Here is a 12012-nt window from a genome sequence, read left to right on the forward strand (position 1 = left end):
TAGACCTTGAAATAATCTATGGAACTATTTGAGTGGTAGGAACCTGGAATTTTAAACACTTACATTTCCCAACTCGAGCTAAAAGTTATTGAATGTTGATGTGCCAGGCGTTGTGTTGGACGCTTTCTCATGATTCTCTCTCATTTGATCCTTATCAAATACGTACAAGTTGGATGGGATTTCCATTGACAGTAGAGGAGTTATTGCTGAGAGGGGTTCAGAGACAGCTGTGGAGCTGAGACTCTTCCCCTGGGGCACAGAGCACAGGCGTTACCCTCATCGTGCCCGCATCTCTGGACTCTGTCTCATCTCCTGGTTCTGGTGTCTGCCCAGGCTGCTCTTGTGCACCTGGCCCTGTCGTGTCACCTGGATCTCTGGCTGTAGGCCCATCCTCTCATGTCCATCCTCTCCACGCTGGTCCTAACATTCAATCTCCAATGCAAATCTGCCCCATCTGGATGGAATGACCCCTGCATTTACTCTCTGTTGTCCACCCCCAACTTACAGCTCTCTGCCCCACAGTACCAAACTATCTAGAGTCCTCACCACATTCAGTAAATATTTGCATGCTTGTTATGTGTGAAGCAGCCTGTCAGATGCACTGCTGATGAGAGCGTTTTTAATGATCTAGATGGGGGAGGTCTTGGCCTGGACAAGGATCATGGCAGTGGGGTTGGAGAGAAGTGAAACATTCATCAGATATTGAGGAGTAAATCGATAGGACTTGGGGTGGAAGAAAAACATTTTGGATGACTCCCAGGTTCTGACTTGTGCAGCTGGAATGATGTTGGTGAGCTGAAAGGCCTGTTCCAATGTAAAATGAGGGTATTACACTCAAGAACGTCTTGTAGGGAACCTTACGGTGTTAGAGGTACATTAAAAAAGAGCCCTGCACTAAGTGGGAAATGGTATTCTGATTTTGACAAGTCTGTGTTGTATTTGGTACAGTCAGCCCTGATATCTTTATCTGAAATAGACCAAGTGACTTTAACTTTGCCACTTTAAGTAGTGAATCACTGTGTGATTCAGTGTAAGTTACCTGACCTCAACTTGCCTCTCTATTCCACGCTGTATCTTCCTTCATTTGTCCATTCAGCATTTTGGAACCTACTGTGTACCATGTATTGGGGACATAAAGCTAGATGAGACTAGGTCTCCGTGAGCTTCGTGTTCAGTCAGGGAGATAGGGAAGTCAGTAATCAGATGCATTAGACCAAAATAAGGTGCCATGATAGAAATAAGCACAGGGTTCAGGAGGCCACAAAAGAGTGCCTAATCAGTTCTCCTGGGTGGGTGGAGTGGGCATTGTGTCAGGGAACACCAGTGACTCTTGTTCTAAGTCTGGAATGAAAAGCAGGCAGAAGTGGGTGTGGAGCAGCATTCCAGACCCAGCCTGCACACACTTCTGGGTGGTTGCGGGAAGGCCAGGGTGCTGGGGGTTAGGGAGGGGGCAAGAGGAGGGTGGACACCAGCCAGACCAGCCCCTGCAGCCCTTTCTGAGGAATTTGGACTTTGTCCCTAAGGCTGGAGGAGTGGAAGCGATACGTTCGGATTATTGATGTTCATATTTATGCTTTTCTAATACCTGCTGTAATTTCTTTCATAATATTAATGTTAGACAAACCAGATTTTAGGGCAAAGGGCAACATTTAAAATAAAGGCAGGTGGGTGCCTGGGTGGCTCAGTCAATTGAGTGTCCGACTTCAGCTCAGGTCATGATTTCATGGTTCGTGAGTTTGAGCCCTCCATCAGGCTCTCAGTGCAGAGCTCGCTTCAGATCCTCTGTCTCCCCCTACTCTGCCTTCCCCTGCTTGTGTGTGCATGCACTCACTCTCTCAAAAATAATAAACATTTAAAATAAAGGCCGTTATTACATCCTGATAAACAGCAGTTCACCAGGGAAGGTGTAATAATCCTGAATGTGTATCTGCCTGACAACACAGTCTCAAAATGTAAAAAAAAAAACTAAGGGAAAAATGGAAAAATATACACAAAGTATAAGGTTATAAAAATAAGCCCTCTCTCAAAAACTTTTTGGTGAAACAATCAAAAATATTAGTACATACACGAGTTGGGCAAAATAATCAACAAAGTTGATATAATGAATCCTCACCCTAAGGTTAAATAGTATGCTCAAATGTTTGAGATCCATAATAAGGAACACTTTTTAAATTATGACCTAGTGAGCACATACTTACTTATATGTGTGTACCAGAAACAAAAGTTTCATGAAATGTTTCTCTTTACCTGGTACAATTTCCCTATTTTCTGTTCTGTTCAGTTTCATTGATGTTAATGTTGATCTCATTATATACAAAATTGATTTCATGACCCACTAATGGATTGACACCTTTTTTTCTTGAAAACACTGAGTTTCATGCACACATAAAACATTTAAAAATTGACTTTCTGGATTCCCTTCGCCAAGCCAAGCCTCTGGTGCCCCTCTCCATCTCCCTCCGAACTTCCCTCCCCCCTGCTAAAGCGAAGATGACTTTGACTCCTGCTTGTACTGAGTCAAGGCCATCTGATCAATTCATTTGCTGCTTCTCCATTGCTATATTTAGCTTTTCACCTTCTCCCAGACTTAGAGAAAGGTAGTGACCTTCCTTTCCAAGGGCAACTTTTACACCTGTACTTTTGATTTCATCATCTTCTGTTTTCTTTTCTTTTCCTTGAATATCTCCTCTGGTTCTTATTTCTCCTTGATTATTACATTAGGAACTCAGTGTTGTTTTTTTTTATTTTATTTTTTAATTTTTAAAAATTTACATACAAGTTAATTAGCATATCGTGCAACAGTGATTTCAGGAGTAGATTCCTTAGTGCCCCTGACCCATTTAGCCCATCCCCCCTCCCACCACCCCTCCAGTTAGCCTCAGTTTGTTCTCCATATTTCAGTCTCTTCTGTTTTGTCCCCCTCCCTGTTTTTATATTCTTTTTGTTTCCCTTCCCTTATGTTCATCTGTTTTGTCTCTTAAAGTCCTCATAGGAGTGAAGTCATATGATTTTTGTCTTTCTCTGACTAATTTCACTTAGCAGAATACCCTCCAGTTCCATCTACATAGTTGCAAATGGCAAGATTTCATTCTTTTTGATTGCCGAGTAATACCCCATTGTATATATATACCACATCTTCTTTATCCATTCATCCATCGATGGACATTTGGGTTCTTTCCATACTTTGGCTATTGTTGATAGTGCTGCTATAAACTTGGGGTGCACATGTCCCTTTGAAACAGCATGCCTGTATCCCGTGGATAAATGCCTAGTAGTGCAACTGCTGGGTCATAGGGTAGTTCTATTTTTAGTTTTTTGAGGAACCTCCATGCTGTTTTCCAGAGTGGCTGCACCAGCTTGCATTCCCAAGAAACTCAGTCTTAACGGGTTTAACTGGCTCTCTCTGGATCTCAAAGATTATCTGTGACTATTTTCAGTCATTAGAGCACAAAATTTGGTCATCCTTATAGTTTTTCCAGTTTTTTTTTTTTAAGTTAAAATTTTCTTGAATGGCTAATGTGTTCTTGTGGTTCAAAATGCCAAAGATGGAAAAGGGTATTGAATTAGGAGGTTCTCACCGACCTTTTCTTTCAGCCGTTGTATACCCTGTCCTTTCTGCCCTGCCCCCTCTCCTTCTTCTCCCACTCAGAAGAGCTGTTTCAATGTCTTTTTTTACTTACTATTTTCCCATCCTTCCCTGGCTTTCTTCGAGGTGTTTTCTGTTAACCTCCTGTGCAGTCCTCACTTACTGTCCACCCCACCCTCAAGCTATGTAGCTCCAGGTCCCGTCCGGCTAAGACCCTTGCAACAATCATCTAGTTGTTCCTTTCCCTGCTCTCAGTCTCCGCCTCCTGTCAATACTGTCAGCTAATCCCTGGCTGCAGTCTTGTTTTATTTATGCCATTATCTGCCTGCCCTGGTCTCCAGGAAGCACACACTCATTAATTTTTTATTCACATCTCACCACAATTGGCCTCACTTTTTCCAGTCTTATCAATCCACATCTTCACCACGCCATTGGTCTTCTGTTCTAGACCGCTTGTTCCTTTATTTTTATATCTACCTACGTAGCCTGGTACAGTGCCTGGTCCCTGGCAGGTACTTGATAAGCATTTCTCCAGTGAAGGGACACATTCCAGAACAAACTTTGCACTTTCCTCTGCGTTATTTATTTATTTATTTTTTGCTGCTTTACTTATGCTTCAAGTTCCGCTTCTTCTATGTGACTGTTCCTGACTGCTTTACCTCTAACTTTGTTTCCTCTTTCTTATTGCTATAGCTCATTTGGTCCCAAAGGATAGAGTCACAAAATTGTGGTCTGTTCATTTGAGGTCAAGGTGAAGGGTTATGGGTGATTGGAGCTCTTTGCTTAGAGGGGCATCTGTGTTGGCAGATGTTGAGACTTGGACTGCCTGATAGAGATTCTGGCACACTCTTTGAAAAGAAATCAGGGTATTTTTAGTCTGCACACCAGCATGAATTCCAGTAGAGTTAAGCTTTTAAAAATTAACAAAGATAAAATTAATAAATATTTAATACTGGGTAAAGAACAGCTTTTTAGGTGTAAAGATAATGAAAAAAGGTTGTGTATAAAAATTAAGAACTGAAAACATTTGTAAATATGTCAGAGTTGATGTCTTTAATATAAAAGGGACTCAAATCAATAAGGAATATAAAAAAAGTGTTAGAAAATATGAATAGCAAAATCATAGAAGAAACATAAGCCAGTTTTATAATTAGAAGTTTAATTTTATCAGCAATGAAAAGAAAATAAACATCATTTAGGCAATGGATGCCAGCAAATGAGAACAATTTAAAAAAGAAATTCTGAATGGCCACAAGCGTGTTTTAAAACAAGAATTTTTATATGTTTCTGGCAGAAATCTTAACTTGGTATATAACCTTTGTAGAAAGCAATTTGGTAATATTTGAATATTTGAATTGAATATTTGAATTTTTTTTGTTTTCACCTACGAATTTCATTCCTAGGAATCTGCCCTAAAGCTGTTAATTAGGGAGGCAATACAATATTTGCATAATGTTCATCATTTATTACAGTATATTTTAATAATAGGGACAAACTAGAAATCACTTAAATGCCCAAGAGTGAAGAAGTGCTTCCTGTGGTGGAAAATTACGAAGCTGTGACGTTATAGTTTTGAAGAGTTTGTTTTTTTTTCTTAAGTTTATCTATTTTGAGAGTGAGAGAGAGAAAGCACAAGTGGGGGAGGGGCAGAGAGAGAGGGAGAGACAGAATCCCAAGCAGGCTCTGCACTGTCAGCATAGTGCCCAACATGGGGCTCGATCTCACAAACTGTGAGATCATGACCTGAGCTGAAATCAAGAGTCAGACACTTAACTCACTGAGCCACCCAGGTGCCCTGAAGAGTGTTTTAAAGACATGAGACAATACTCATGTTATAAGAAAAACAATTTGCATATACTGCTATATTTGCAGTCTTGTGATTTGGTATGCACACAAACTATGACCCTAAACATAGCAAAATAAGTTATCTGGCTGGTGGAATGGGAGTGATAAAATACTTTTTCCCAATTTTGTACAGTATTACTTTTATAGTAAGAATGCATATTACTTAAAATGTAAATATCTTCTTATTGGTTAGTTCCATGTATAGGTACTGTAGCAGGATGGTTAAGAGCACAGACCATGAGTCATGCAGGTCTGGTTTGAATTGCATTTCTGCCCAAAGAGGAGTCAACTTCATATGCCTCCCACTGAGTAGATCATTAACAACAAAGACATTTAAGATACAGTAGTCAAAACTCAAATGAATTTGGAGACTATGAACTATTGAGTCTGTAATTACCCTGTGAGTTATAGATTGATTATAAATTTCACTAAAATAAAATTTAAATGGTAATAATTAAAATGTAATTTAAATTTCCTGCTAAGACAAATATTGTTTTCATTCTTGGTAATTTTTCCCAGCTATTGAGTTACCATTAGAGCTACATTTATCTCCGTGTATTTAACAGACTTTTGCAACCTGGGTTTCTCTCACAAGAGAATTAAGCCCTGATGTTCTCACACATCCACTGTGTGTAATGAATTAGCTTCTTGTCTGGTCGTGGAGAATAATATCAGTTATGTGCCATTCTTGGGAGAATTGAGAAGAGTCACCAAAGCATTCTGTTCTGTTCTAAGGACCCCTGATTGGGATGCCTGGCACATGGTAGACACTCAGGAAATGGCAGTGGTTCTTACTGCCTTTGCCAGAGAAGTCACATAAAAGAGCACTGACTTTCTGGATTTCTTTGCTTGGTGTAAGCTTCTTTGGGAAAACGTATTTTCCAGAGTGTGATCCAGCAAGTCGACATCTCTGTGGCTGTTTCTCAGGCCTTGTCTTTGAATCTGGGACTAGCTGTGGGCCACAGGATGGTTAGAGAACTCCTCTAACTTGCCCTCTTGCAATGTACCAGCCTCTTTCCTCCACTGCAGGGCGCCAAAGTACTGCCTCCCATCAGAGTAGAATTTCGGCTTGTCATTTCTCTCCCCATCACGTCCTGATGTCAGAAACCTTAATTCAGACCTCGGAGTTAATGCTTTTTCACAAATTGCTTTACAGTTCTGGATGTTCATAACTGCCCTTTGGGGATGTTGATCATTTAGAATAGGCTGCTATTGTTTTAATATGTTTTCTGATGAATATTTTCTCATGATTGCTTCTTATTTTATTTTAGCTACTGATCTACTTCTTGCCTGGAATCCCATTTGTTTGGGATTGGTAGAAGGTGTTATTGGGAAAATTCAGCTTCATTCAGGTATGTTTCTATCAAGTCCTTAAATTTGTCAAATTTAACGTGGCATCCTATGATATTTTCTTCTTTGAGGATGAATGTGGATTCTGTTATGGCTTTGATTCCTTTGCCTTAATTTTAGGTCTGCCCAAAGTAGATAAAGTTCCATGTAAGTTTCATGAAATAAAAATAAAGCTTGAGGGAGGAGGAGGGATAATTTTACAACCCTTTCTTCCTCTTAAAAAAAAATTGAATACCTACTATGTGTCAGGAATTATGCTAGTTGGTAGAACGCAATAGTGAGAAAAAACTGACCTGTTTTCACCCTTGTTGTGGAGCTTACAGTTTGGGAAGACAGGTATTGGTCAGTAATCACTGAAATAAATATGAAATTGTCTGATAATTGTGGTAGGTGCTCTGACAAAACTACACAAACTGCACTGATTTCAAGGGAGAGGGTGATAGGACTAAGACTGCACAGATAGGCACGTGGCAGGCCATGACTGGCCTACTTTGGTCAGCTGTCCATCCCGGATGCAATCAACTGTGGCTAAGGAAGGGCATGGTTCTCTTAGCATGCAGTGTGGCCCTTTCCAGGGCAAACTGATGAAAGGTCTAGGTTATTCACCAGGCCCTTGCTTCAAAGACAGACACTTGTATCTGGGGTTCAGAGGGAATTTTGTTGATGAGAAAAGAGATGTTTTATAGGCAGGTTCCAAAAAGTCCTGAAAAGGACTAACTGAAATATTTTAAGTACTATATTTAAATATCTATTTTTCCTTTGGCATCAGTTTTAATGAGTTAAAAACTATAGGCAGCTTTACCATAATTACTGTGTAATTGGGAGCCTAGCTACCTCTGTAGTATGCCCTTTTTTACTCTTCTAAAATAAAATTGTTGTGGGGCACCTGGTTGGCTCAGTGGGTAGAGTGTGTGACTCTTGATCTCAGGGTTGTGGGTTCAAGCCCTACATTGGATGTAGAGATTACTTAAAAATAGAATCTTTAAAAAATAAAATAAAATTGTTATGCATTTGGGAGCTAGGTTGCTTTCTCTGTGTTGTAAAGCACCTATTACTGGAGACCATCTAATTTTCCTTTGTTAGATTCTTTGGTTGTTTTTTAAAATTTGTTTTTATCGGGACACCTGGCTGGCTTCAGTTGGTAGAGGATGTGACTTGGAGTCATGAGTTTGAGCCCCACGTTGGGTGTAGAGGTCACTTAAAACAATAAAATAAAGTCTTAAATAAATTTTTTATTATGAAATGTATCATAGATACAAAAAGCTATTTATTATAGACGTACAGTATAGGTTGTAAAACATACATATATCTGCCACCCAAATTGAGAAATGAAACATGACCAAGGTCTTTGGATCCCTCACTGTGCCTTTCTCCAAGTGTATCCTGCTTCCTTCCCTTCAAGAGCACCTATTATTTTAAAGTGGGCTCTATACCCAGCGTGGAACTGAGATCAAGCCCTGAGCTGAGGTTAAGAGTTGGACGCTTAACCTACTGAGCCACCCAGGTGCTCATAGAGCACCTACTATTTTTAATTTTGTGTTTATTATTCCCTTGATTTTCATTACTGCTTTTATTACATATGTATCCCTAAGTAGTAAGTTGCTAAGGTTTGTATTTGGGGACTTTACTATTAAGCTGTTTGTGGTTTTTTTTACTTCTTTTTTTCCCTGACTTAATTTGATGTTTTTGAGATTTATCCGTGTTGGTATATGAAGCTTTAGTTTTTTATTTTCACTATTGTATGAATATATCCTAAATTTGTCCTTTTTCCTGTCATTGGGTAATTGTTTAGGGGGTTATTTTTGCTGTTAGAAATAGTACCACGGGGCACCTGGGTGGCTCAGTCAGTTAAGTGTCCAACTTCGGCCCAGGTCATGATCTCATGGTTCGTGAGTTTGAGCCCCGCATCAAGCTCTGTGCTGACAGGTCAGAGCCTGGAGCCTGTTTTGGATTCTGTATCTCCCTCTCTTTCTGCCCCTCCCCCATTCTCTCTCTCTCTCTCTCTCTCTCTCTCTCTCTCTCTCTCAAAAATAAATAAACATTAAAAAAAAAGCATTGTTGGATATTCTGTCTTTGGTAGTTTTATAATTCTGTGGTACAAGGAGAAAAGCATTTAGACATTGTATAACCATGCTAAGTATTTTAGTAACATTCTCCTACCTGTCCACATTTACATAAATATATTTTTAATTCATTTATATGCTGACAGGATAATTTCATAGCTGAGTGTTCTGAGCTAAAACTCATTTTCTATTGTTTAAATGAAGCTTATGAAACTTTTGAGTTATTTTTCTTCAGTTTCAGTCACATCCTACAGCAGTGAATAAATCGCTGAAATCAGGAGATCTGGATCCAAGCTTTATTTCTTAGCTTTGAGAAATAGAGGGGGTTACTTAACATCTGTTTTGTTTACCTATTGCTAAGACCCTGGGATTTAATGCCTTAAAACAACAACATAAAATATCACATGACACTATGGATTGACCAAGCAGCTCTTCTGCCCTTTCTCTTCTGTCATCTGGTGTCATTCATGTGACCGTGTCCACCCAGGATTTTGCCTGCGGTATCTGTTTTCATTCCAGGGGCATCTCTGCCCGTGTAAATCCTCTCTTACACACAAGGCCTCCCTTAGGTCCTCTCTCTCTCTTGGATACCTGGACATTTTTCCAAGGTGGTGGCTGAGTGCCAAGAAGACAAGTGTCAGTATGAGAAGGTTTATTGAGCTTGCTAATATCCCATTGGCCAAAGTAAGTCCCATAGCCAAGTCCAGAGCCAACATTGGAGGAGACTTTACAAAGCTTGTATCCCAGGAGGCTGATTCACTGTGGCCACCATGCCCATGAGCCTCTGCTTTGTAAGCTGTAAAACAAGATTAAAAATAACTGCCCTCCTTTCTACTCCCCCCCCCCCCCCCAGTATTGTGAGTCTAAATGAGGTAATATACCTGGAGGTACTTAATAAATTATCACTATTTTATTAAGCCTCTTTTGGTTGCAAAAATAAACCTATCAGCATACAGAAAACGAAGTTTTATTAGAAACCCCAGGGACCAAAACCAAGAAGTAGATGTTTTACAGGATCTGAGATTACATTTTGGGGCAGGGGGTCTCTGAGCACCGCTTTCCTATGTATCTCCTTTATTTTTCTCTTCTTTTGGCTTTCTGTTTCTGTGTATGTAGGACAAAATTTCTGCTCATAAATGATACCCTCAGCCCTCAAGCCCAACAACAGCTCCTGTTCCCTACAACCCCCGGAGATTGCCTATAGCCATCAGGGATTGAGTAGGGAGTCTAGTTCAGACCCCTAAAAAGAGATTCCTATTGGTGCTGTCTGGGCCATGGACCTCCCCTGGTTCTCAAAGTTCAACTACGCTCCAGAGGTTTACTTCTTTGATCAGAGTAGGAGGCCTTGGACTGGGCAGACGATGCAAAGTTGTCTCATACAAGCAATGAACAGATAGACGTTGTTGGTCAATGAGTTCGTGATGCAGTGAAACTGTGGGCATTTTGGAGGTGGTGAACATGGGCATCTCCTGTGGTCAGCCTCTGTTTATATGCTCTTTCCCTCCTTGCACCGCTTGCCTTTGGACTCAGAACAAGTGGTTGGTAAGCACTGGGGATACCTGTTCTCCAGGATTTTGGAAAAGGGGGAGGTGGAGAAAGAAAATGTAAGAAAGGCAGGGAAAGTAATCTCTGTACTTTTTTTTCCCTCCCTCTCATCACATCCCTTTTGAGGTTTGGCTCTTAAGAGGGGGAGTGGGGAGGAAGCAAAGGAACATCTTTTCTGGGCCCCCTGCTGCTCTTTCTTCCCTCACCCTCCACCCACAAGAGCTAACTGCAGCCACACCCCAGTGTGTCACTCCCCCCCCCCCCCCAGTTCCCCACCCTTCTTCCCTCCCTGCCTTCTTCCCTCCCTGCCTTCTTCCCTCCCTGCCTTCTTCCCTCCCTGCCTTCTTCCCTCCCTGCATTCTCTGCCCTGTGATGCCTCATCCCCAGGCCTCCTTAGGGCCCGCTAAAGCTCTTGCTCTGGCCACACCATCAGCTCGGCCGGTTGGAGGTTCGTTCGCTGGATGTACCGGATCTAATGTAATGATTTGAGATGCATGTTCCCCTGGGAGCATCTTCCCTTCTGGGGGTAGAGGATGGGGCTGGGGGGGATAACATGTCTGTACTTAAACTCTTTTTCACTCCTGTTTCCCTCCTACTTATTCTCTGCATTTCAAGGCACGAATTTTTGTTCTTGTCTAGTGTGATGGGAACATAAGTTTATTTGAACAGATGTCATTGACAGTCTTAACAGCGGCGTGGGTGAGCCATGCCACTGTTCCTGACTGTCACTGAACTCTGAGCTCTGTGGAGTGTCAGCAGGTGTGACTTAGGAACAGTATTAGTTTGTGAGGGCTGCTATAGCAAAGTCCCATAGACTGGGGGGCTTAAAGAACAGAAATGTATTTTCTCCCGATTCTGAAGGCCAGAAGTCCCGAGGTCAAGGTGTTGGCGAGTGGTTTCTTCTGAGGTCTTTGTCCTTGGCTTGTAGATGGCTGTCTTCTCCCTGTGTCTTCACATTGTCTTCACATTGTCTTCACACTGGCCTTTCTCTGTGTGTATCTGTGTCCAAATTTCCTCTTACAAGGGCACCAATCACACTGGATTAGGACCCACCTTAATGACCTCATTTTAACGTAATTACCTCCTTAAGACCCTGTCTCTGAAATAGGGTCACAATATGAGGAAGGCCTTTTCCCCACACGTTTGCGAGCAGTTCCACGTTCAAGCGAGGGTGTAATGTAGGCTATCTCTGACAACTTGAATGTGTCTGGCTTTGGTTTGATCAGTGCGGTTTACCGATTTGAGGAGCAGAAAATAGGGACATGTAACATGGTAAATAGGTGAGGGAAAAGCACCATGAAATATCAACACTTTTTTTTTTTTTTTTTTATCCATTGTAGGGTCTAGGGGGACATAAGAATGATACTCTTATCACACTTGTAATTACACATTAATTTTTTGTGTTCCTTTTTTCTCATGGCCCTCTCTCACCCCATCTCCTAGGATAAGCTCCAGGAAGACAGGAGCTGTTTCTCTTGTGCTCATTGCTGTGTCCTCCCATGCTGGCCTATAGCAGGGCTACTCATAAATATACAGCAAATACTACTGTAACAAATAATTATGGGGCGCCTACTGCGTGTCACGGTCTGCACTCAGTGCTGCGGATCACAGGGTGAACAAAAC

The 12012-nt window shown here is 41.3% G+C and overlaps 1 protein-coding gene across 4 annotated transcripts in view; it reads left to right on the forward strand.

Moving 5' to 3' along the window:
• INPP5F (inositol polyphosphate-5-phosphatase F) overlaps window positions 1–12012 on the forward strand; it is an 88319-nt gene that overhangs the window by 14686 nt on the left and 61621 nt on the right. For all 4 annotated transcript variants that reach the window (XM_027063246.2, XM_027063245.2, XM_053207789.1 and 1 more), the window contains exon 2: window positions 6703–6783. In XM_027063246.2, coding sequence (XP_026919047.1) covers window positions 6703–6783 — 81 coding nt within the window. The remainder of the gene's footprint in view (window positions 1–6702; window positions 6784–12012) is intronic.

This window comes from Acinonyx jubatus, chromosome D2 (assembly GCF_027475565.1).
Source record: "Acinonyx jubatus isolate Ajub_Pintada_27869175 chromosome D2, VMU_Ajub_asm_v1.0, whole genome shotgun sequence".
Taxonomy (NCBI): domain Eukaryota; kingdom Metazoa; phylum Chordata; class Mammalia; order Carnivora; family Felidae; genus Acinonyx; species Acinonyx jubatus.